Raw genomic sequence first — 24,284 nt, 5'->3', positions numbered from 1 at the left:
GAACTAACTGTCATGGTGTGTAAGTGCATAATGTTTCTAGCTCCATAAACATCAATCTACTCAGAGGCAATGGATGATCACTTTACTACACATATGATCTTAAAGGCAGAAACTTTATAGTTCCTGCCATGGTGCACAGAAAACGAGATGCAGATGTATGTGGACTAAAACAGTCCTACTTTGAAGGCAGCTATCACTAATTCAACATATTTTCAATGTATTCAAATTTGTAAAGTCAGTATTATTTCCTCAATGTTGTTACTTTTACTCAACAATCTCTGGTAGAGCCCAAGAATCCGCCTGCAATTAACCGATTGTCCACTGTCATCGATTTGAAGAATTCTGATGAAACTCACAGTGCAAAAGACACTATTCAAGGCAAAAAAGACAACAAGTAGATGCTTAATCTCATTTCTTTTTATCAGAACTTTCATATTTATGAAATATTTTACAATGCACTAAGTTCATAAAAGTAATATATTCCACACACATATGTGATTATTAGAAAATACGAACAGTAGTAAATGTAGTGCTATAATATTCTTTGAGAAAAATCTTTGGCACAAATGACAGACCACACATTCTGTTTGGTGTTAAGGCAGAATCAGATTTTTCGCAATTAATTTGCTCAAAATCAGTAACATTCATTATGGACAAAGTTGGATTCTAATGCTGCTGAAAAATCTACCACGATTAACTGCCCATAGAGATCAGTTACAAACTGAATATTGCTGTCATGTTAATGTATTGTGGTTTAAGACAAAAGCAAAAAATAGAAAAACTGGGATATCCAGTATAAATGATGCACTGATAAGACTGCACAATACACTCAGCATATAGTCTGATGCATTCATTGTCCTTTACATTTTATAAAATTTAGTGCAGGTCAGAATTACCATGGAAAAAGTCAGAAAAACTTAATTACAAATTGTTATCTCCCAACTTTTATTCTTATTATTTCTGGTTAAGTGATAACAAAAACAATGGGAAACATTAGTATCATACAGAAGTGTGCATCTCCTATTTCTGTTCATTTACATTGTTGAAAGGTTTAGGCGGAAATGTTTTTGACAAATAAAAATAGAATTTTTTTTTTTTCTCTCCATGAGGTTCTACAACAGTTATCCTTGCAACACACATCTTGTAATACATATACTACATCCCTATTAACCTCTATTTTCACTGTTACAGAAAACAAACATCATTCTGTCTCTCAGTGTGTGTAGATGCTCTCATAAAAAGTGAAAGCCAACTGTTGATTACTGAGCACAGCTCTTAGCAGCTACCCCACGTCAGTCTTGCAACATGGTCCATTTTCCTTTTGGTGGTTCGTATAAAGCCAAGTAACTGAAGTTCATTTACAGCTTGAGTAAATCGGGCTCTGTAATTTCACTAAGGAAAAATAATCAATAAATAAAGCTCATATTTCATTGCAGAAACATAACAGATTTGTTGCATACAAATTTTCACAACCAAGAGAGAGTACAGAATAAGAGCCATTACATTCTGAAACTTTATTCATTTATTATGAATATTACTCTACAACATATATCTCATTTTGTATGAAAGTGGCTACACTGAGAGCTATCGCACAAAAACCCACCCTCATTCTGCTACCTCAGACAAGGACATGAGATTGGTCAACAAACTGGTTACAGCAAACAACCAAATATGTGCAACAAATGACAAATTTCCTATATTTTGAACATAGAGCTGTTCAAGATATAATCACAGAACTGGAATATCATGTATGTCATCAGTAGGGACCATATTCAATGACAAATATGCCTGGAAAATACCGTGTAGATTTGGTGAAAGAGGAACAGTTCAAGAGCAATTACAACATGGAAGTTAAGGGCTGTAACATCCTCTATGCAACTCTGATAGCAGTCTACAGAAAAGATACAATAAAACTCCAGCTTTGGTGTCAACACAAGCTATGGCAGAGTTGCATTTTGTTATGTGTTCAAGTAAGGCAGATTTGAAGTCTCTGTCATAGGTCTTTGAAACATTTACGACTTTCATTCGAGTCGTGGAATTACCCTTTCAAAGTCTGGCTGGCTGAATCATCAATAAACTTGAATGGAAGGAAAAATAATTGCACACACACAATCTCCTTTCTTTACAATGTGTCAAAGCAACAAAATTTGTCCCAAATTACATAGAATCACAACACACTTACTGAGAAAACAAGTACATAAACGGATAGTTGTGCAAAACTTTGCCAAAAAGTAATGTGTTAGGAAAGTATCAAAGGATGAGCAATTTCCTTTCAGGTTACTGGCCACTACAAGAGAAATTTTTGACAGCACTTTTCTGGGGCTGTATTAAAATCTTGTTTCAAATTCATCGTACACAAGAAGTATGAGGTGAGCATTTGTAAAGCTACTGCTTAATTTAACACAGTAAAGACAAAATAATTTGTAAAAATTGAATAAATGAATAATCAATGTAACAAATGAAATTTTTTAGTGAAAGGATACTGTATATGAGGATCAATATTTGAGTTAGGGCTGTCTTCATCACCATCATCACAATCTTCTGCAGGATTTGCTACAGCTGCAAAAGCCTGAAGCCAATCAGCAAGTGAAATGAAACGCCCACTTTCCAAGTGTAGCTTAAATGCGATGCAAAGGTCAACCATAGATGGCAGAATAGTTCCTGGCTCTGAAATCTTACAGCAGTCACACTGTAATCATAAAAGTGTGTTACTATATATACTGCAATATGTAAGTAATGATAAACTTATAAATATAAACTCTAAGCATAAAAAATAAAAGTGAATATTACAGTCTTCATCATAATCGTGAAAAAAATCTTGCATCAAAAACATGTTGTAATGGTCTGCCTTAACATATATAAAACAGTTACAATTATCATGATTGGCACATAGTTATCAGTTGCTTTGCAGAAACATTAAGCTATGGAATGCATCACAGCTCCAAATAAACAATGTTAAATGTTTCTAAATATTTAAATATTTTAAGAAATCTTCTGAACGCTGTAGAATTTAAAACAACTGATGTAACTAAAAAATTAAGTATGCTGTACTTATCACAACGATTTCTAACAAAAAACCGTACTAAGCTCATTCCTTTTACCAAAAATTACTTCACAAACAAAGAGGAAAACGAATCAGAAGGATTAATGTTGTATTTCTGGGTGTTCAGTTGAACTGTTGTTTCCATTATATGCACAATATTTCGATGATCAACCCACAAGAACACCCGAGTCTCTCTCTCTCTCTCTCTCTCTCTCTCTCTCTCTCTCTCTCTCTCTCTCTCTGGCTTCTTTTACCAGTGTACTGATTAAAACATTATTTAAACCCTCTTGGAGAGAGAAATACTACACCTACTCTGGCATGCCACGAATCACTGTGGAGCGCATTGCAGAGGAAACTTCCCATCATGAGCACTCGTAAAAATTCATCCCAGAGAGAAAAATTCCACGATTGTCATATTTGATATGACTCATTAAGCGAGTCTGGGAATACGTGTTGCAGTAGGAACAAAATTGATAAGATGAAGATAAAACTTATTTTATCTCAAATGACTGAGTTAAAAACCAACAACAGAAAATACAACAATATAAAATAGGATAGATTGCTACTCAGCAGATAGAGGAGGCACTGAGTGGCAGAGAGGCACATTTAAAGAAGCTATCAGCCTATGTCCTTCATCAGATTTAAACAAACACATACATTCACTTTTCTAGTAGTGGTGCTAGATGGTGATAGTTCATAGTGAGAGTACAAGAGGAAGAGTATGAACAGTCTCTTGAGGTGGTGTCATGCATTTTTCTTGTAGTGCTGGTGGATAGCAGTTATCTAAGGCAATAGTGCACTCCCACTCCAGTCTGTCACATACACCCTCTGTCCAACCGGCATGACTGTACAGTTTTTCCTTCCCCTTCTCCGTTTTTCCTCTCTCCTCTTTTGCCACCATAGCACAGCCTCCTAATGCTGAACCTAGCAACCCACTCACATGCTCCCACAAGCAGCACTGCAACGCCGTTCCCCATCCCTACCCTCCTATGCCCCCCCCCCCCCCCCCCCCCAATCCCCTTTCTCCAGCCCACATCTCTTCTGTACTTCTGATACTAACGCAAACCGAGCTCGATGCTCACCACAATTGCAGTCTAGTATTGGCATCTGCAAATGACATCAGTCATGTGTGTGCACGAGAGGGTGAGATGCAAATGTGGTGTTTTGTCCATATCTCACAGAGAACTCAGTCCCACAGCTGATGATATGAGGCAGTCTTCTTTCAATGTGTGTCTCTCTTCAGAGCCAAGTTGTCTAAATGAATTCTTCTTAAATATAGTAAGGTTGGATGTAGATATAGAAGCCTATCAAGACAATGTGAATTTCATATGCTTGAGAAACAACCCGAACACATCTTTCAAACAGTTCGGAGAAAAAAAAAAACTGCCTAAAGGGCCATAGAAATTGAAATTTTTGCTTTAAAAAACAAAACCTCATTTGGGTAGTATGAAACATCCACATCTATAATCAAGAGAGCTTCTAATGCCATTTCACAATCACTGCCAGTTATCATAAACCAATCTTTTGAGCAAGGATGTTTTCCAAATGTATTACAATATACAATCACTATTCAAAAAGTGATCATCAGGAGATATGGGGAATTACCGCCCTATCTCTCTTCTGTCAGTACTTTCTAAAATGTTTGAAAAGGTTGCAGCACAACAAATTCAAAAATTTCTTACAGTAAATGACATAATTTTTACAAACCAGTTCAGATTCCAAGACGGAAAAAGCAATGTAAATTCATTCAAAGAGTTTACTGAAAAGATATGCTCCTCACTAGATAAGGGTAGAAACGTCACAGGTACATCTAACACAGGCTTTCGATCCTGTGAGTCTCTTGTTACTTTTATGCAAATTACTTGATCTATGGAACCAGTGACACTGCTTTACAATGGTTCATCTCTTTCTTAACAGATAGATTAATTACAACTTCAAATTAAAGAAATTACTTCTCAAAACAGAAAAGTATTGTCCAAGGATTCCCACACAGTTCATTATCAGATCCCCACCTGTTCCTTTTCTACATAAATGACCTACCACTTGCTACTGGCGTTAATTCAGTTTTACTTGATGATGAGAAATCACTTCTAATTGGAAATGAGGTGCCTGAAAGAATTCCAGAAAGTATCATAAATACTTTAGAGAAATTTCAATCTTGGTTTTATCAAAAGGGACTGAAACTAAATGTAACTAAAACCAAAAGGATGCAATTTGAAGCTAAATTGTTAGAACGAAGTGAAATAAAGGTAACTTGCAATAATGAGGATATCACAGAACCAAACCACATGCAGTCCGTATCCCTAAAACTTGGTAAAAATTTAAATTGGAAGGTACATACAAACTGGTTAGCAAACGAACTTAACAGCCTAGCTTTTGCGATGTATATTTTGTCAGGTGTCACAATCTTAGACATCGGAAAGTTAGTCTATAACTTTTGCTTTGAGTGAGTTATCCATTACGGCATGATCTTGTTGTGGGGAAATTCAGCAAATGTCATGAGACTCATAATATCACAATTTGGAACATGTGTAGCCAAATAGTGGGCATCATGTCGACCACACTCTCTATTCCTTCCCTTTACACACGATTTATTGTTGTTCTTGTATAAAAGTCAACATACACTTAACTCTTTCAATTTCGACCACAACTGCAGCAATCATCACAGAAAGAATTTTATACTTTAACACATCATTAAAACTCAGTACTCAAACACCAGAGTATATGGATTAAAAATTTACAATAAAAGAAAAAGGCAGTCATATCAAGGATTTAGTTTCACTGAAAAGATCACTCTATACCCGTCTGGCGGAAAAGAGTTACTATTCCACTGACAACTTCTTTGAGGATAGTTTACAGAATGAACGAGGAAATTATACATTTACTTTTGCATACTGGAAACTGTAACATGGAACTACATAGAAACATCTCAGAAATGAACATAACATAATATAAGAAAATGCTGATATGTCGCCAACACATCAAATCAACAATGATTTGAAATTGTATGTTATGAGATGAATAAATCTATCTACTGCCTACCTACCTGCCATTTTGTTCAAGATACCTCACTATGCTTGAACTCAGAATAAGCTTTTAATATTGTTCAACAGATACATATTAAAAGGTACTTTCATGAATGATTTCTGCTCTCTTTCTTGTAACAGATTTTAACTGTGCTTTCTTCCAACAGTTGTGCAAAGTCTTTCCATCTGAGGGATCTGCAGCATATTATGATTAAAAGAAGGGCTAATTTTTAATGTGTTTATTCACCACAACTATGCACACAGCTAATACCAGTTGGTGTTGAGGCAACTAACTGTTTACTATGGGGTGCTGCCAGCTTCGAACAAGCCCTTAAAATTTAAAACAATTTTCATTTCCTGGGAACATGAATTTTAAAGAAAATTTAGGTAAACTGCTTAAACATGTATAGACCTGTCTATTTAGGAGATGACTGCCAGCTGATTGGAGTGTTAGACGTGTACTTCTAAACGGAAGAGACTGTTGGAACAGACAGCAGTGATAATGCATGCAAATGAAAATGTTCTTCCCTTGATCACTAACGGAGTCATTACAACAACATGTTACGATAAATATCCTTTTCACAATTATTTCTTTATCGTGTTATTGTCTGAGTGTCAGGAGTGTCTCTTTCTAGATAATTCAGGCGTGTGGTATTTCACTGTCATTGGGGATCAGTGCAAGTGTCTGGATAAACTGGCATCATTATACAGATTCACAGAGCAGTTAAAGTAATCTTCATCTTTTGGAGGAAGCTGCTTTACATAAACAAGTTTGTGTTTCTGTGGAACACTTACAAGTTGAAGAGTAGTAATTTAAAGTAGACTTTTGTATTCAGCTATTTATGCAGTCAACTGCCTTTTGGGGCATTATGAAAATGTTTTCTTTTGAAGTTGATTTTTAATGTTGAAAATTTCATTTGCTTTCATCTTCGGACTTGATCTTCACAGCAGTGTAATATTATGCCAATAATAGCTACAGATACTTTAGCATGCTTGCCTCTGAGTATCTTAAGTAGCAGATAGGTTTTGTTTTGTTTGTTTTTTCTTTTGTTTTAGGGTGCTAAAATAACTAGGTTCATAAGCACCCATGTCAGAACATTAGAACACTAAGACAAAAAAGTTGTTAAAAGCGACTACACGTTAAGCCCAACAGAAGGAAAGACTGTTAAACACATGGTCTTTGTCTTGGAGAAAGACCTGCAAAATACGCCGTAGAGACAATGGAGGTCCTGAATTAAATATTAGATGTCCTTTCCCATACTGGTACGATGGATAAAAGGTCAAACACAGTCAACAGCTCAAGCACCGTTTGCTAAAATGGACGACACCTCAGACAGCAAACATACAGTAGAAAGCAAGTGATTAAAAAAAGGACTTTGAGTCAGGAAATGGTGAACTGTCGAAGATTGATTATAATGAGCACAAAGCAGTGGCCGATCACCACTTAACACATGGTGATGGCTAAAAAGATAGTGCCCAATATGCAACCTTGCTAAGACGATCTCCTCGCGGTAAGAGGGCTGAGAGGAGGTTGGCCAAGCAGCTGGGAAAGGTTTAATCCCCAAGAGCTTATTCCTATGAAGGGAAGACCAGTGGTGATACCAAAGTGATGCCACCTGCTAACAACACGGAGATCATAAGAAGGAATGGAAGAACTAGTGACCGAGTTAGGAGGACTGCAGTCTTGGCAGCAGCATCAGCAGCCTCGTTTCCCATCAAACCAACATGACCAGGAATCCACATAAACATCACAGTGGCTCCCTCAAGACTGAGCAAATGGAAGCTTTCTTGGACACACTGCAATATGGGATGGACTACATACAGCACACATGGGCTCTTAAGGGCACCGAGAGAATCTAGCAGATGGCACAATTGATAAGCCTGTGTCACCGGATGTACTGTGTGGCCTGATACAGGGTGAAGAGCTCTGCTGTAAATACTGAGCAGTGTTCCAGAAGCTGATACCGAAAATAGTCAGTGCCAATGGGGAAGCCACATCCAACATCATGGTCAGTCTGAGAGCCATCAGTGTATACATAAGAACTATCGCTAAGTTCCGTGCAAAGATCGAGAAACTTACACCAATAGATGAAGCCCCACACCCACTGGGAAAGCAGCAGATAACATGTGGTTAAGCTGCAGTAGCAATAGCCGAACAGGAACTCCAGGAGATAACAGAGACGAAGGACACGCTCCATACTAGCAGTCAAAAGGGTCATCGAAGGAGGCGGCACAGATGGGTGGCCGGACATAGCAGACAAATGGCATACATACCTGCTGTAGAGAATATGACGTCAGTATGACAGCAGTGGTTCGGCAGCTTCTGCATACAGACTCTAAACCGGGCTAGTTCAAAAGGTGCCAGTGGCCAAATGTATGCCACAATGCTGTACTGTATTTAAACTATGTAAGATGGATGGACATGCAGATGCATAAATGAAATACCTGTAGTCTATCTGTGAACAGGCAAGGGATCGGTACAAATGGAGGAGGGTGGTCAGGTCTTCTCCCCAGGAAGAACCGCTGAGGACACAAGGACACTGAAGGACCGGGTACAGTGGGTGGCCAGGTACAGTGGGTGACCAGGTAAAACACGTGGGAAGATAAAGAAAGTTTCCTATCAAGTATGATCCCCAGGAATTTCGTAGTTTCAGTGAACGGAAGAAAAGCAACATGCCCAAGATGTAAAGACAGTGGAATAAACCCATCATGCCACCAGAAATTCATACAAAGTTTTATCAGTGGAAAAGAAAAAGCCGTTGTCGATGCTCCACGAGTAAAGCCAATTGAGACATTGCTGAAGATACTGCTGAAGGAGACGAGTCTATGGAGAACTACAACAGACTCCAAAATTGTCAACAAAGAGAGAGCCAGAGATACCCACCTGGAGACAGGCCATAATAAGGTTAATGGCAATAGCAAAGAGGACAACATTCAGAACGGAGCTATGAAGCACCCCGCTTTCCTGGACAAAGGTGCCCCACAAGGCAGAACCTACATGTAACTTGAAAACTCTGTATGCCAGTTCCCCTGCAGGTGTCACAGGCTTTCTCCAATTCGAAAAACACGGCTGCAGTCTGGTGTTTCCACAGAAAACCATTCATGAAATGGAACACAAAGTGACGAGACGGTCAGTTGCAGAACAGTGTGCTCAAAATCCACATTGTGCAGTGGTTAGTAAATTGCGAGACTCAAGCCACCATACCAGCCAGGACATGAATTATATGTTTCATCACCTTGCAATTACATCTGGTGAGAGAAATGGGGCAGTAGCTAGAAAGAAGGTGTTTGTCCTTATCAGCCTTAGCTATGTCTCCACACCAGCACCTGGGAAACATGTCATCTACCCAGAGTCGACTGTTTGTATGAAGGAGAAAATGCTTGCCTGCAAGAGAGAGCTGCTGTAGCATCTGAATGTGAACACTGTCCGGCCCTTGGGCAGAACATCAGGATGAAATGAGAGCATGATCTAGCTCCCTCATAGTAAAAGCGACATTTTAGCATTCAGGATTCTGAAAAGAGAAGGGTGCCACCCGAGCCTCCTCCACTCTTTTCCTATGGAGGAAGGCAGGGTGATAGTGGGTGGAGCTTCAAATCTTCACAAAATGCAGCCCAAGGTGTTGGAGACAGTAATGGGGTCCACAACAACATCTCCTAAGGTCACACTAGAAATTTGGGACTGGATCTTGGTCCCGGAGAGTTGTCAGAGGTCGGCCAACACAATGGAAGAGGGAGTGCAACTGTTAATAGAAGCAATAAATGAAATCCAGCTGAATTTTTTGCTATAATGAAGAACGCAACGATACTGTGCACGCAACTGTCTATAACGAATGCAGTTCTACATTGTAGGATGATGGTGAAAAATGCGGAGACCACACCTCCGCCCGTGAATTGCATCTTGCCACACTTCAGTCCACCAAGGACCGGGATACGGTGCAGTAAAGGTGAAATGCGAGGAAATAGGGCGGGAGAGGGGGTGGGGGGTGGGGGCAGTGTTGTAGCTGACCAAGAAGATGAAGAAGATTGGCTCTTGCCATTGGTGTGGACGACAGAATCGATATGGTACAAAGGGAGAAGGTGTATCCAGAAATGGAAAGACATACAGCGACAGCTTGGAAGGAACTGTTTAAGGGGATTGGGTGACAATGGATAGTATCATGGAGAAGAATCTCTAGCCCCCGTGTGCTGGAGCACCATCAACAGACAGGAGATCAAACCAGACTGATTGGAAATGAGGGATGACAAAGTGATCTTGGGGACATGGACCGAAGATAACCTGGGAGTAGGATCATAAGAGGATCAACAATTCATTCCAATGGAGCGAATTCCACAGATATTCCAATGGATAATGGACATAGGGTGGACAGAAAAGGGGAAAATCTCACCACAGTTGCCATCAACTCAAAGACCACTGATAGCCGGTGGCTGACAGTGTGGAACGACATTCAGCCAAAGGCAGAAGATCCTGATCCGTAGGTTGTTCGGGTCCCAGTGATTGGCTGGTTGATAGGCTGCCAGTGGTGGGTCTTGGCGAAACGGAAGACGGCCGAGGGTGGCTACCACTGGGTGGCGCTGCAAAAGAGAGACGCCGTGGCAGGGAAGGAGAGGAACTTTGTTTCTTATGAGCCTTCTTGGAAGCAGGACGTTGAGATGAGGGAGGAGTCAATGGTTGTGAGATCAGGGTATGTGAAAGATCTTCATGAGAAGGCTCTTTATTGGAAGTCTGGGCGTCCAATTTTGGGGACCGTGATTTAGCAGGAACCAATGAAGGTTGACTCTTAGAGTGAGCAGATGATAGTGGGGATAATGGGCTGGCCGATCTGACAACTGTGGCGCTAAAGGTGAGATCGCATGGCTACCTCCTTAGTAGTTCGAGGAGCAGAGTGGCCATCTACTGGCAAATAACTTACAAGCAGCAAAGTAAGACACCTTTTCCTTCACTCTAGCTTCCTGAATAATTTGTTCATCTTTAAAAATAGGCCAATCTCTGGAGGAGGCTGCTTGGTCACCCAAACAGTTGATGCATCGAGGGGATGGAGGTCGACAATCACCCTCATGGGCATCGCTGCCACAGGTTATGCATTTGGCTGTATTGGAACACGACTGGCTGGCATAATTAAACTGCTGACACCGATAGCAATGCATAGGGTTGGGGATGTAAGGGCGAACTGAAATTATCTCATATCCCGCTTTAATGTTCGATGGTAGTTGAACTCTGTCAAATGTCAAGAAGATAGTGCGGGTCGGTACGAATTCTTTTTCAACCTTCTTCATGACTCGATTTACGACTGTTATGCCCTGATCAGACAAGAAATTTTGAATGTCCTCAGTTGATAATCCGTCGAGTGATCTTGTGTAAATCATCCAGCACAATGAATTTAAGTATGGTGCACTTCCACCCTGACTGGGAACGTGTGTAGCAGTGTAGTTGGAAGCAATTTATGTATCTAGAGGGCACTGTCTCTTTCTAACCAGGTGCCATTTTGTAACTGGGAACAAGACTTTACAGGACCTTCAACTGTGTTGACACCTTTCTGGATAATGAAAGGATTGACTGTGGAGAAGTCTTGACCTTCGTCATACTAAGAAACAATTAGGAACTTTAGCACTGATGGAAGAATTGTCCGTGGCTGAGACTCATCTAACTTTCTCTTGTGGGCAGACATCACAGAAGTAGAAGTAGAAGAAACCATTGTGAAAGTATCCCCCAAGATTACCGACGTCTCTGATGGTGCATTACTTCCCAGTGGGGACCCTCTCTGAGGTCACTCCCACATTAGGTGACTGTCCACACCTCAGGTCACATCTCCCTAGGAAAGGATGGAGGGACCAATCGGCACATTCGGAAGGTACCAGCTCGGGTAATCACCCCTCCCTGGGCCTGGCCTTTACCAGGGGGTATTTATGTGTCATGTGAAACCCAGCTCGCACTATTCGTCCACGAGACTCAGAGGGGCATAGACACAGGTTCACAGGTAGATGCTGTGTTTATAGACGTCCGCAAGGCGTTCGATACAGTTCCCCACAGTCGTTTAATGAACGAAGTAAGAGCATATGGATTATCAGACCAATTGTGTGATTGGATTGAAGAGTTCCTAGATAACAGAACGCAGCATGTCATTCTCAATGGAGAGAAGTCTTCCGAACTAAGAGTGATTTCAGGTGTGCTGCAGGGGAGTGTCATAGGACCGTTTCTATTCACAATATATGTAAACGACCTCGTGGATGACATCGGAAGTTCACTGAGGCTTTCTGCAGATGATGCTGTGGTGTATCGAGAGGTTGTAACAATGGAAAATTGTACTGAAATGCAGGAGGATCTGCAGCAAATTGTGCATGGTGCAGGGAATGGCAATTGAATCTCAATGTAGACAAGTGTAATGTGCTGCGAATACATAGAAAGATAGATACAAAATAGCAGGTCAGCAACTGGAAGCAGTTAATTCCATAAATTATCTGGGAGTACGCATTAGGAGTGATTTAAAATGGAATGATCATATGAAGTTGATCGTCGGTAAAGCAGATGCCAGACTGAGATTCATTGGAAGAATCCTAAGGAAATGCAATCTGAAAACAAAGGAAGTAGGTTACAGTACGCTTGTTCGCCCACTGCTTGAATACTGCTCAGCAGTGTGGGATTCGTACCCGATAGGGTTGATAGAAGAGATAGAGAAGATCCAACGGAGAGCAGTGCGCTTCGTTACAGTATCATTTAGTAATGGCGAAAGCGTTATGGAGATGATAGATAAACTCCAGTGGAAGACTCTGCAGGAGAGACGCTCAGTAGCTCAGTACGGGCTTTTGTTAAAGTTTCGAGAACATATTTTCACCGAAGAGTCAAGCAGTATATTGCTCCCTCCTACGTATATCTTGCGAAGAGACCATGAGGATAAAATCAGAGAGATTAGAGCCCACACAGAAGCATACCGACAATCCTTCTTTCCACAAACAATACGAGACTGGAATAGAAGGGAGAAACGATAGAGGTACTCAGGGTACCCTCTGTCACACACCATCAGGTGGCTTGTAGAGTATGGATGTAGATGTAGATCTGTGTCCTACTTGTCTACCCGGGGCAGGGAATTACGCATTGCCCCATCATGAGCTACGTGTGGGAACGCGTGAGTCGGCCTTAAGACACGCACAGGAAAAAAAAAAAGGGAAGAATTCTCAAATGCCGCAGCAGAGAAGAAGGTAAAGAGTAGACTCAAGGAAAAGAGAAGGACAAAGTAAGGACAGAGACTTTCCAGTATAGAGATAAAAGAAGAGAAACTACGTCTTACAGTCACAAGTGTCCGTCTCTGGACGTAGGCATAAAACAAACTCCTCAAGAGAGGGGGAAGGGGAAGGGAAGGGATGCGGGGAAGGGGAAAGAAAAGGGTTGGGGGGGGGGGGGGGAGATCGGGGACAGGGTGAGATGTGGAAAAGGAAGGCATGTAGCTGGGAAACGAAAGAGAGAAGAGAGTTGCACTAGCTTGGGGTCCTGTGCTCGCCATGCACCTATCCACAAAAGAGTTGTTGATCCCCTGGAGGCAGGGGGGGGGGGGGGGGGAGCTCTGTGGCGGTAAGGATAACGGTTGTACCTGGTCATCACAACTGGGAATATGTAGCTCGTCAAAGGTTTCCAGGGAGGAGTAAAGCCCCACAGTCGCCCTTCGAAAGCTGCCAATTCGGTTTACATGTAGGTGGTGTAGGAATCAGCAAAAGGATAGCATACGGGGAATGGTCGCTCAAGTATGTGTTAGAGAGAATGGACCACTCAAAATGATGGGCAAGCTGGGCAGTGCAAACTTGGGTGCTCCAGTGTTAAGGCAGATAAGGTCAAAGTTGATTTATAAGGTCAGCGAAGAGGGCGGCGCCTCTCTCATATGTTTGCCAAGAGCCCCAAAGGGGTTGGTGTGCATTAAAGTAACCAAGCAGCAAAACGGGATGAGGGAGTCGCCCATTAAGCTGGAGGAATTCCGCCCTGGGGAAACCAAATGTTGGAGGGATGTAGACGGTACAAAGAGAAAATGTGAAGGGAAGAAGGAAAAATGAGGACTGCAACAGCTTGCCATGGGGTATTCAGTGAGATGATTTGACTACAAATGTCATTCCAGATGAGCAGAATAACTCCACCATGAAATGGAATGCCGCCCTCAGGGGGAAGGTTGAAGTGGACCGAAAAGAGATTCAAGAGATCAAAGTGGTTGTGAGGATGCAATTTTGCTTCCTGGAGGCAGAAAAAAAGTGGATGCTGCAATTCCAAGAGTAACCATAATTCCTCCTCGCTGGATACGACACTGTGAATGTTCCAGTAAAGGGGAGTCATGACAGGGAAATGGTGGGAGAGAAAAAATGAAGGGTTGTCGCTCAGCGGCTGCTGAGTGCCAGCCCTCAAAGACAGATTGCTACAAGGCGCACAGGCTGGAGGATCCTGCTCCATGACATTTACAGAGGTGTCGGCATTCTCACTGGGTTGACCAGCTGATTGCAAGGGAGAGAAATGGTTGGAGGTGCGCACTGGCGAAACAGAGGCCAGCCACGTAAGGGTAACACACAGCGACGCCATGGAATAGGATCTCTTAGTCGGCGAAGGAGAAGGTTATTTATCTTTTTTTGGTTTCTTTGCGCCTTTGTGGTTTGCAGATGAAGATTCAGGTGTTTGTTGGCTGGAGGGACATAAGTCTTCGTGGGAGTATTCCTTCTGCCCTTTCCGCCCTGCTGGCTGTGTAGCAGGTGATTTTCCCACCAGAAGCAAAAGTTCGTGGCTTGCTGCACAGCTGGAGGAAGAGATGGTAATGCTGCCGTCACAATGGGCAATTTTATGGACGTGGTGCTGAATATGATGTCCCAAGTCTGCACAGCTAAGTCCTTCATGGAACGAGAACGGTATTGTAAGGGCTAGATGGTAAAATTCAGTTCTTCCAACTATCCAGCAACTTGCGAGTGACAGGGTAAGGCACTTTTTTCATGACCCATATCTCCTGCATCTTCCGGATGGCCCGCTCATCAAGATACATGTGACATTTTTTGGGATGAGGCTGTATGGTCACCACTGTAATTGAAGAGATGGTGGGCAATTCCCCTAGCGGGCATCCCTACCACAAGTAAAACATTTGTCTGGGTTTTGACAGGACATTTGAGTGTGGTTGTAACATCGACAATGGTAGCAGTACATCGAGTTCACAATGTACGGTCAGACCACACTAAGAATTCAGCTTTTGTTGGGCCTCGATACAAAAAGGATAGCGGTGGAGGAGTGAAGCTGCAAGTAATTATGCTTGATAATCGTTATTCATCTCCAAAAGTAAAGTGCCATTGTGTAAACGAGAACAGGATTTCACAGGGCTGGCAATTCTATGAACAGCTGTATGAATATTAAAGGGTTTAACCATAGTGAAGGCCTGACCACCTTCAGTAAACGATACCACAAGGAACTGAGGTGCAGCTGGGAGAGTCTTGGAATCATTAGCCTCAATTTGTTTGTATTTAGTCAGGGTATATATGACCCGGGACAACCGGGAGATCTGGGAAAACCCGGGAATTTCTCATCCGGGAAAAACCCGGGAATTTTTTACTGGGAATTTTCATTGTTTTAGTTTTCAGGTTTTGTAATTTTTACTGGTAAGAACCAATACTCTAACAAAGGATATTACTGTATCCCGCTACTGCAGAATAATACTTCAACAATGAAACATAAACGAGAGAAAAAACGAAAATAACTTAAATTGCGAAGGAAATGCGCCATACACAACAATGACACACAGTACTCATGCAAGCCTCTTCCAACAACCAAATGTGTCAAAGGCTTTACAAAGACTATGCATGCTTCACAACAACAAGGGAGGGGGCTGGATGGGTGAGGACAGTGACTAACGAAGGTTGAGGCCAGGAGGGTTACGGGACGTAGGATGTATTGCAGCGAAAGTTCCCACCTGCGCAATTCAGAAAAGCTGGTGTTGGTGGGAAGGATCCATATGGCACAGGCTGTGAAGCAGTCACTGAGAAGAGGGGTATCATGTTTGGCAGCGTGTCCACTTGTTTTTTGGTCACAGTTTGTCGGTGGCCATTCATGAGGACAGACAGCACAGTGGTTGCAGCTTAGCCTGTAAATCACATGACTGGTTTCACAGGTAGCTCTGCCTTTGATGGGATAGGTGATGTTAGTGACCAGACTGGAGTAGGTGGCAGTAGGAGGATGTATGGGACAGGTCTTGCATCTAGGTCTATTACAGGGGTATGAGCCATGAGGTAAGGGATTGGGAGGAGGGGTTGCATAAGGATGGACGAGTATATTGCGTAGGTTCTGTGGAAGGCGGAATACCACGGTAGGTGGGGTGGGAAGGATAGTGGGCAGGACATTTATGATTTCAGGGCACGACGAGAGGTAATCAAAACCCTGGCGGAGAATGTAATTCAGTTATTCCAGTCCTGGATGGTACCGAGTTACGAGGGGATTGCTCCTCTGTGGCCGGACTGTGGGACTTTGGGAAGTGGTGGGAGACTGGAAAGATAAGGCACAGGAGATTTGTTTTTGTACAAGGATGGGAGTATAATTACGGACAGTGAAGGCTTCAGTGATACCTTCAGTTTATTTAGAGAAGGACTGCTCATCACTACAGATGTGACAACTGTACGGACGGGATTTCTTGGTATGGAATGGGTGGCAGCTGTCGAAGTGGAGGTCTTGCTGGTGGTTACTAAGTCTGATATGGACGGAGGTAAGATGTAGCCATATCTGAGGTGGATGTCAACATCTAGGAAGGTGGCTTGTTGGGTTGAGTAGGACCAGGTGAAGCAAATGGGGCAGAAGTTGTTGAGGTTCTGGAGGAATGTGAATAAGGTGTTCTCACCTTCAACCCAGATAGCCAAAGATGTCATCAATGAATCTGAACCAGGTGAGGGCTTTAGGATTCTGGGTTTTTAGGAAGGATTCCTCTAGATGGCCCATGAATAGTTAGCATAGGATGCTGCAATGCGGGTGCCCATAGCCATACCGCGGAATAGCCATACCGCGGATTTGTTTGTAGGTAATGCCTTCAAAGGAGAAGTAATTGTGGGTGAGGATATAGTTGGTCATGGAGACTACGGAGGAGGTTGTTGGTTTCTAATCCATAGGGCGTCTGGAAAGTTAGTGTTCGATAGCAGTAAGGCCATGGGCATTATGAATGTTAGTGTACAGGGAGGTGGCATCAATAGTGACGAGCAGGGCACCGTCTCGTAAACGGAAAGGAACTGTGGAGAGTCAGTCGAGGAAATGATTGGTATCTTTTATATAGGAGAATAGGTTCTGGGTAATAGGTTGAAGGTGTTGGTCTATGAGAGCAGAGATTCTCTCAGTGGGGGCACAGTAACCGGCCACAATGGGGCGTCCTGGGTGGTTGGGTTTATGGACTTTAGGAAGCATGTAGAAGGTGGGAGTGTGGGGAATGGTAGGGGTAAGTAGAGAGATGGACTCTGGGGAGAGGTTCTGGGATACGCCTAAGGATTTGAGTAGTGACTGGAGATCCTGCTGGATTGCTGGAATGGGATCACTGTGGCATGGTTTGTAGGTGGAAGTATCTGACAGCTGACGGAGTCCTTCTGCCACATAATCCTTGCGATTCAAAACAACGGTGGTGGAGCCTTTGTCTGCAGGTAGGATTATAAGATCGGGATCAGTTTTTAGATGGTGGACTGTGGTTCTTTCTGCGGATGTAAGGTTAGTATGCATGTTGAGGGATTTGGGGAATGATGGTGAGGCAAGGTTCGAGGATAAGAAATTCTGGAAAGTTAACAGGGGGTGGTTTGGAGGCAGTGGGGGGGGGGGGGGGGGATCACAGTTGGATGGAGGAGTGAACTGAGTTAGGCAAGGTTCAATATTGGTCTCTGGTTGAGTCTGATTGGTCAGGTTGGTGGCGAAAAAGTGTTTCCACAGTAGGGACCAGGAGAAGGAGAGAAGGTCTTTAACTAGTACTGCATGGTTGAATTTGGGAGTGGAGCAAAAGGTGAGGCCTTTGGAAATGACTGATATTTCTGTGGGACTAAGGGTCAGGAAAGGTTCATGACTGTGTTACGGGTCTGTTTAAGTTTTGGGTTCTGTGTGGTGGTGGGAGGGAGTTTTGGAGGGTGGGGTAAGTGTAGTAGGTCTGTGAGACAAGGTTTGTCAGCTATGAGGGGGTGTGGGGGACGTTTGGAGGTAGTTGTAGAAGTGGTGGACAGTGGTACTCCGAGATGGGAATAGGAAGTGAGCAGGATGGAGAGCTTTTAAATGCAACATGCTCTGCTCCTACCTTCCTCTTCCTGTTCGCCTTGTGGCGACAAGTTCTCATTTCCAAGTTAAGGGTGGTGCTCTTAATAATAGTTATATTTTATTAGCATTTGTTGTCAGTCCCTTCACACATAGCCTTTGAAATCCCACTGATGGTGGACAGAGCATCGGAATTCCGTGAACCATATTAAAATGTACACACTTGAAGTTCAAATTTGTATATCCAGAATCCCAATGAAGTAGACCTCAAACTCATATTAAGCTTTCCAGTGTGGTTTTCGGGATGTAAATTTTCTTGGAGCACCAGTACTGTATTGTATCATGTTTGGTTCTTTATTATGAAATAATGCCATACGTGCTAGAAGATGAAAAAGTGCACTTGAAATGCAGCCAACAGTCGAAACTAGCCAGTACTGTGGAATTAAACATTTTGTTTCAAATAGATTGACTGCCTCTGCGGAAAAGGTTAATTAAAGTCATATTTCTTTAACAAACAGACAAAAATAACTTCTTTGTTCTGCAATGCAATTAATGCTTGACTGTCAGAATAATAATATAATATAATGTAATATAATAATAAAATAAAATCTAAAACTAATAACAGCCTTCCGTAATTATGTGAATGTATTCTAATTCACTTGATAGCTCCCAGCCACATATATCCATTTTGTTTTCATGTGACGTGAGAATAAATGAAGGGGAAACAGCAAAATCACTAAATGTAAACACTGATCACGTGCAGACTACCCACTAAAACTCAGACTGCTCTGCGCATCCGCCCCGGATGTACAATATTTGCGAACTGGATCAATACAAAAAATTCAAAAATATGTTTATCTTGTAGCGCACATCTTTCTGAAAAGTCTGAAACATAAAACATATGTGTTCGAGGAAATGTAAGAGATCTTATTTGGTCTTAAGTGTGCCAAAGTGCAGTGCCACGCCTCTTCATACAGCATTCTTCTATCGCACGTCACTATATTTTGCTCTGTGGAATTGTGACTTGTACATTTTGTAATTGATGCCATCAAATTATATTCAGGACAGTGGAAATTGAAATGTCCTGTGGTGCCTCTCCTGTTCCCAGTTGGCCGGTTTCACAGTCTACCCCTCCTTTTAAAAATAAAAAATTTCGCAATTAATAGCAGATGGGATTATTTGTAATTGGGAGAACAAGCTCTTCAGAAAATCTGGACTCTTTATTGCCTATTAGCTAATAACTTGCTGTTTTGTGTGACATAAAATTAAATATAGGATACATAAAACCAATAAAGACAAGAGACAAGCAAGAAAGTACACATTTCTTCAATCCTTATCTCATAGCATTTTTCTCTCTCTAATCTTGCTACAGTTTACATGACGTGCTTTCCTTTCTGCAAAAGAATCTGTTACCTCATCAAAGTTCGTCAAACATGTTGCTATGTGAAAAATTGAAATGTCATTTTGTAGTACTGAAATAGCTATTAATACAAATAATACCCAAGACTGGTGTGGTTTCTCTATCTGATTACATCTATTTTGTCATTGTCTGCTAGATAAAACAAAATAGGCCTTTCTAATATTGCAGCAGTTTTGTAACCTACCCCAAACAAACGAGACTGTTTTGACACAAATGGTCATTTTTATAACATGACAGAATACAACTCATGAAGTACCAATATCAAATGCCTATTAGGCGTACTACAAGCAAAAAGTTTTTTGTTATGAAATAGTTCCACATTTCATTCATACGCACCAGTGTCTCAAGCATGAGATCTAAAAGTAGTATTAAGAAATTTTTATATACATTTGGAACCGTCTTATTCTTCCATAATGTGTGTGACGTCCCTATTTCTTCTCCTTACTTGTTCTAACAAATGATCTTGTCATCACCAGTTCTGTAGCTACACCTACCATTGTCAAAATTTGTTCGCTGATTAACTTCACTAACCCTGCCAGAATCACCAATTTAGTTATCCCGCGATTATTCTCTAGTTAGGCATTGTTATTTGTTTGTACAACACGTTTTCTGCATTATTTTCAGAATCGAACTTAAGCGGCTGCTAGCCGGGGACTGTACAACTGGTTCTTACTAGTGTAGCGATCTTGCCAAAACTTTTCTGTCAATATTTCATTTTCTTGGATACACTGAGAAGATAATACGTAATCTTGTCACCTGTTAGTTGTTTATTTTCATTCTGGTTGTCTGAATCTATGGATTTCGCTAGTAATTATAACAACACTGATCATTCGCAAACCCAATCAATGACTTGAGCAACACGCACAATGCCACCTCAAAAAGCCCTCCATCCTGCTCACTTCCTATTCCCGCCTCTGAGTACCACTGTCCACCACTCTGATGTCTGATCTTTTAATGTTTTACACGTAGGTACATACGGGCTTCCTAAGTCTTTGAAGCTGCGCAAGTGCAGTGTCGCCTTTTATCTGCGCTATCTGGCAACTGCTGAAACGAACCTATTTCTAACAGGTCGCGGCAAAATATTGCAAATGGTGGTTTGAAAAGTGTTACTTTCAAAGAAAATATCCTTTTACGTAAATTGAACTATGTGAGAGAATGTACCATGAATTTCTTATACCACAGAGTGTTTGACTCTCATTTAAAAATCAACTCTTTGATGAAGAACCATTTAAAAGAATTTCGAATACTGAAGATCAGACATTTATGCCAATATTAGAAATTTTACTTTCACATTTGTGTGATATATCTTACAGTGTAACACACGCAAAAAAGATCAACATTATATGCGAAATCATAGCTTCTTTTGCAGCTTAGAGACCAATATTATACGTGAAAGTTTTGCTTTTCTTGTAGCAACACTGTGTGTGTTTCCATTTGTGTGTTCGTGCAACTTAACAGTGATGTTGCTGTTGGCTGACTACATCAAGTGTCCTATGCTCTGAATATCCAGTGTCATCTGCTGGTGAGATCACACGACATGAGCTATGACTGGCTTACAAAACGCAATCTCAATTTCCATGATTTGGAAAGCAACATGCGGTGTTTGTTGGAATTCCAGTGTATACTTTCGTAATACGAAAATATACAGTGTACATGTTACTGCTGCACATCAAAGATATTTCCAAAACATGTCTTTCTCCCTGAGTCTCGTTTTCTAAAGTGCTGGGAAATTCTACGCCCGTGTGTAAAACCATAACCATTCAAACGATTGATACGTTTTGCAGTTCCGATGGAAAATAAACTGTTACTTAACACGGTAAAAGTGAGTTTTCATCCAGGAGAAAGTGTATTTTTAACTGGGAAATCCAGGGTTAGGAAACAGGGGTGGACAGATCAGATGCACTGCAGTTGTACTTGACCACAAGAAGTGTGTGGCAGGCAGGCCTTGTCACCTTTTGGACAATAACACACACAAAAACCGGTCCTCAGGACCCCATTTCTTCCATCCACACAGAGTTGTAGAAAATTCTATGAACCTAGGTCGATCAAGGTCTTGGTATTGCCTGCACGGTACTCCTAAACCGAGGCCCACGAGAAGGACAGGCCAGACCTGAACTCAGTCGCTCACTCAGCTCGGCAGACAAAATGCATTTCTAAGCCTGTTAACTTGCCAGTGGGCACGTATATACTAAAGAGAATTGCATCTTCATACTGCAGCAAAATTTAATTTAAGACCAATATTCGATATAAATGGTATAACTGCTTGTTTGTAGCATTTAGTCTCTTCTGCTTAACAGTCCTTATTTCATATAATAAATGGTGCCTTATGCAACTGATAATCATTTTGGCATGATTTTAATGTTATTGTACCCCAGTACAGCTGTAATAAATTGTAAGTTGGCCTATGGACTTCCAATTATTGTAGGACTGATAACAGTAAAACTCCATAATAACGGATTCTGGTTGAAGACTTGGAAGGTATCGTTGAGAAACCTCTGGAAGTTGGTCAGAGTTCTAGTTCACATATCTCTTCTTGCAAAAATCTTCTCTTCTTGCAAAAATCTTCTCTTCTTAGAATTCCATTTAAACAAACTGGATTTTTCTTCCTGTGAATCTTTTCTTACGTAAACTCAAACGCCACTTGAAGAAAAGAGCCTCTGTGACACACGCACGTGCTCGCGCATGCACGCGCGCAGGCATGCATGCATGCATGCACACTCTCCCTCTCCTCCTGCAGACACTCACCGACACTATCTTGTTGACGCAAAAAGGTAAAGGCGTTATCAACCCACAAAAAATGCTGAGACTGATGGGGATCGGGCCTGAGACCTTTGAATCTGCAGTGTGGCACTTTACCACTGAGCCACTTATGTGTAGCAAATGCTTCACGCAAACAGAAAGTAGCAATCCAATTTTGGAATGAGATCTCTCTGAACAGGATTATTTTGGATAACACAGCCTTTACATTTTTAACAATACTTTAAGTCTGCAAGCTTTTTACTTGATAGCTATTTACATCTTTTGAGCTGCAAAAACAAAAAGGGAACATACCTCCAGATAGACTGACGGGTTGCTAAGAGCTGAATGAATGGCCCCACGAGGAGCCCCCACGATGCGTGACTTAACACGCGCGACATCATCGAAAAAGATTACTTCTGCTAAAGGCAATGAGGTCGGGGGTTGTAAGAGTGCCGGAAAAGCATCTTCAGTCAGGTACACCAGGAGTTTTTGTCGAATTGCTTCAAATTTTGACATCGCATCCTCATCATTAGACTGCTGCTCTTTCAGTTCTAAAAGCCGCTGTAAGAGAAAATGGAAAACTCTTTAGCATCTGCTTAAGATCCGGAAAAAACTAGCTTCCAGAGATGTAAATATAAATAATTTTAAGTAGGCAACAGTATTTGTTATAATGCATGTCACATACTATGTGATACACAAAAGAAAATTGTGTGTGTTTGTAGCTCAGGCAATAACAACTAGAACATATTGGAAATTTAGAAAAAGAACCTTCAGTTTGATGATACAAGCCAACAGTGAAAATGTAACTGAGACGAAAGAAACATTTTTTAATGATATTGACCATGCTGATAGTGAAAATGACAATGAAAAACTCTAATTAGCTCTCATTTCCAAGTTAAGGGTGGTGCTCTTAATGATAGTTATATTTTATTAGCATTTGTTGTCAATCCCTTCGCACATAGCCTTTGAAATCCCACTGATGGTGGACGGAGCGATGAAGTTCCAGGTAACAACAACTGTGTGTATTTTGTCACTATTTTTAGCCCAGGCTTGTCGCCACAAGGCGAACAGGAAGAGGAAGGTAGGAGCAGAGCATGTTGCATTTAAATGCAGTTTCAGTCTGTTGCAGCTGTGTTCTGTTTGTATGCTGGAGGAATGTGTTACTGGAGGGTAATTAAGTGTGTGGTCATTGCATTTCCTGTGATTAACATGCCTCTCAAATGCATAACAGTGCTACAATTTCTGCTACATTTGCAGACAATATCATGTATTAGGAGGGTGTACAGAATGTACTTTGGCTGTGAAATCAGGGACTAGAACGAGCCTTAGGTTCCTCATGTATGTTGTAAATCTTGTGTCTCAAGTATTCATTCATGGTTGAATTGTAAAAGAGCTTCCATGCTATACCCATGACCTGGCAAAAACCATCAAGACATTAATGATTTTTACTTTTGTATGACAACTCCATTCACACATAGTATTTCCAAAAAGAAAAAGTCTTCCTTGACATATCCTAACATACTGTTGGCCACGCAACCAGTGCCTCACGGAGACGGACTGCCTGTCCCTGTCCCACCTGCTTGTGATGGTGACGAGGCTGCTAATGGAACTAGTGCTGCACTTCAAAAACCAGTTACTTGAAAGACCATCATTTTGTGTGTAATCATGAGTGTACAGAGATTCACAAAATAACAAAGAGTGAACTTAATGACCTAGTGAGAGACACGGAACTGTCGAAAGGTAAAGCTGAACTGTTGGCATCGAGACTACAACAGTAGCATTGTCTTGATAAGACAGTAAATGTGACTGCATTCTGAAACCACCATATGCCATTCCTTCCACTTT

At 41.6% G+C, this 24,284-nt stretch overlaps 1 protein-coding gene across 3 annotated transcripts in view; it reads right to left on the bottom strand.

Annotated features, from left to right (window-relative positions):
* Window positions 1–474: 474 nt before the first annotated feature.
* The window catches only part of LOC124711358 (origin recognition complex subunit 3), a 122,108-nt gene continuing 98,298 nt past the window's right edge, over window positions 475–24,284 (bottom strand). The window contains exons 11-13 of one of the 3 annotated variants that reach the window (XM_047241396.1): window positions 22,752–23,000; window positions 2,484–2,689; window positions 475–1,381 (exon numbers count right to left, since the gene is read on the bottom strand). In XM_047241396.1, coding sequence (XP_047097352.1) covers window positions 1,276–1,381; window positions 2,484–2,689; window positions 22,752–23,000 — 561 coding nt within the window. In that variant the 3' untranslated portion in view covers window positions 475–1,275. The remainder of the gene's footprint in view (window positions 1,382–2,483; window positions 2,690–22,751; window positions 23,001–24,284) is intronic. The other 2 variants (XM_047241394.1, XM_047241397.1) reach the window with 2 other exon arrangements.

This window comes from Schistocerca piceifrons, chromosome 8, assembly GCF_021461385.2.
Source record: "Schistocerca piceifrons isolate TAMUIC-IGC-003096 chromosome 8, iqSchPice1.1, whole genome shotgun sequence".
Taxonomy (NCBI): domain Eukaryota; kingdom Metazoa; phylum Arthropoda; class Insecta; order Orthoptera; family Acrididae; genus Schistocerca; species Schistocerca piceifrons.
Note: the sequence above shows the minus strand (reverse complement) of the source record. Positions and strands in the feature narration are given on the sequence as shown.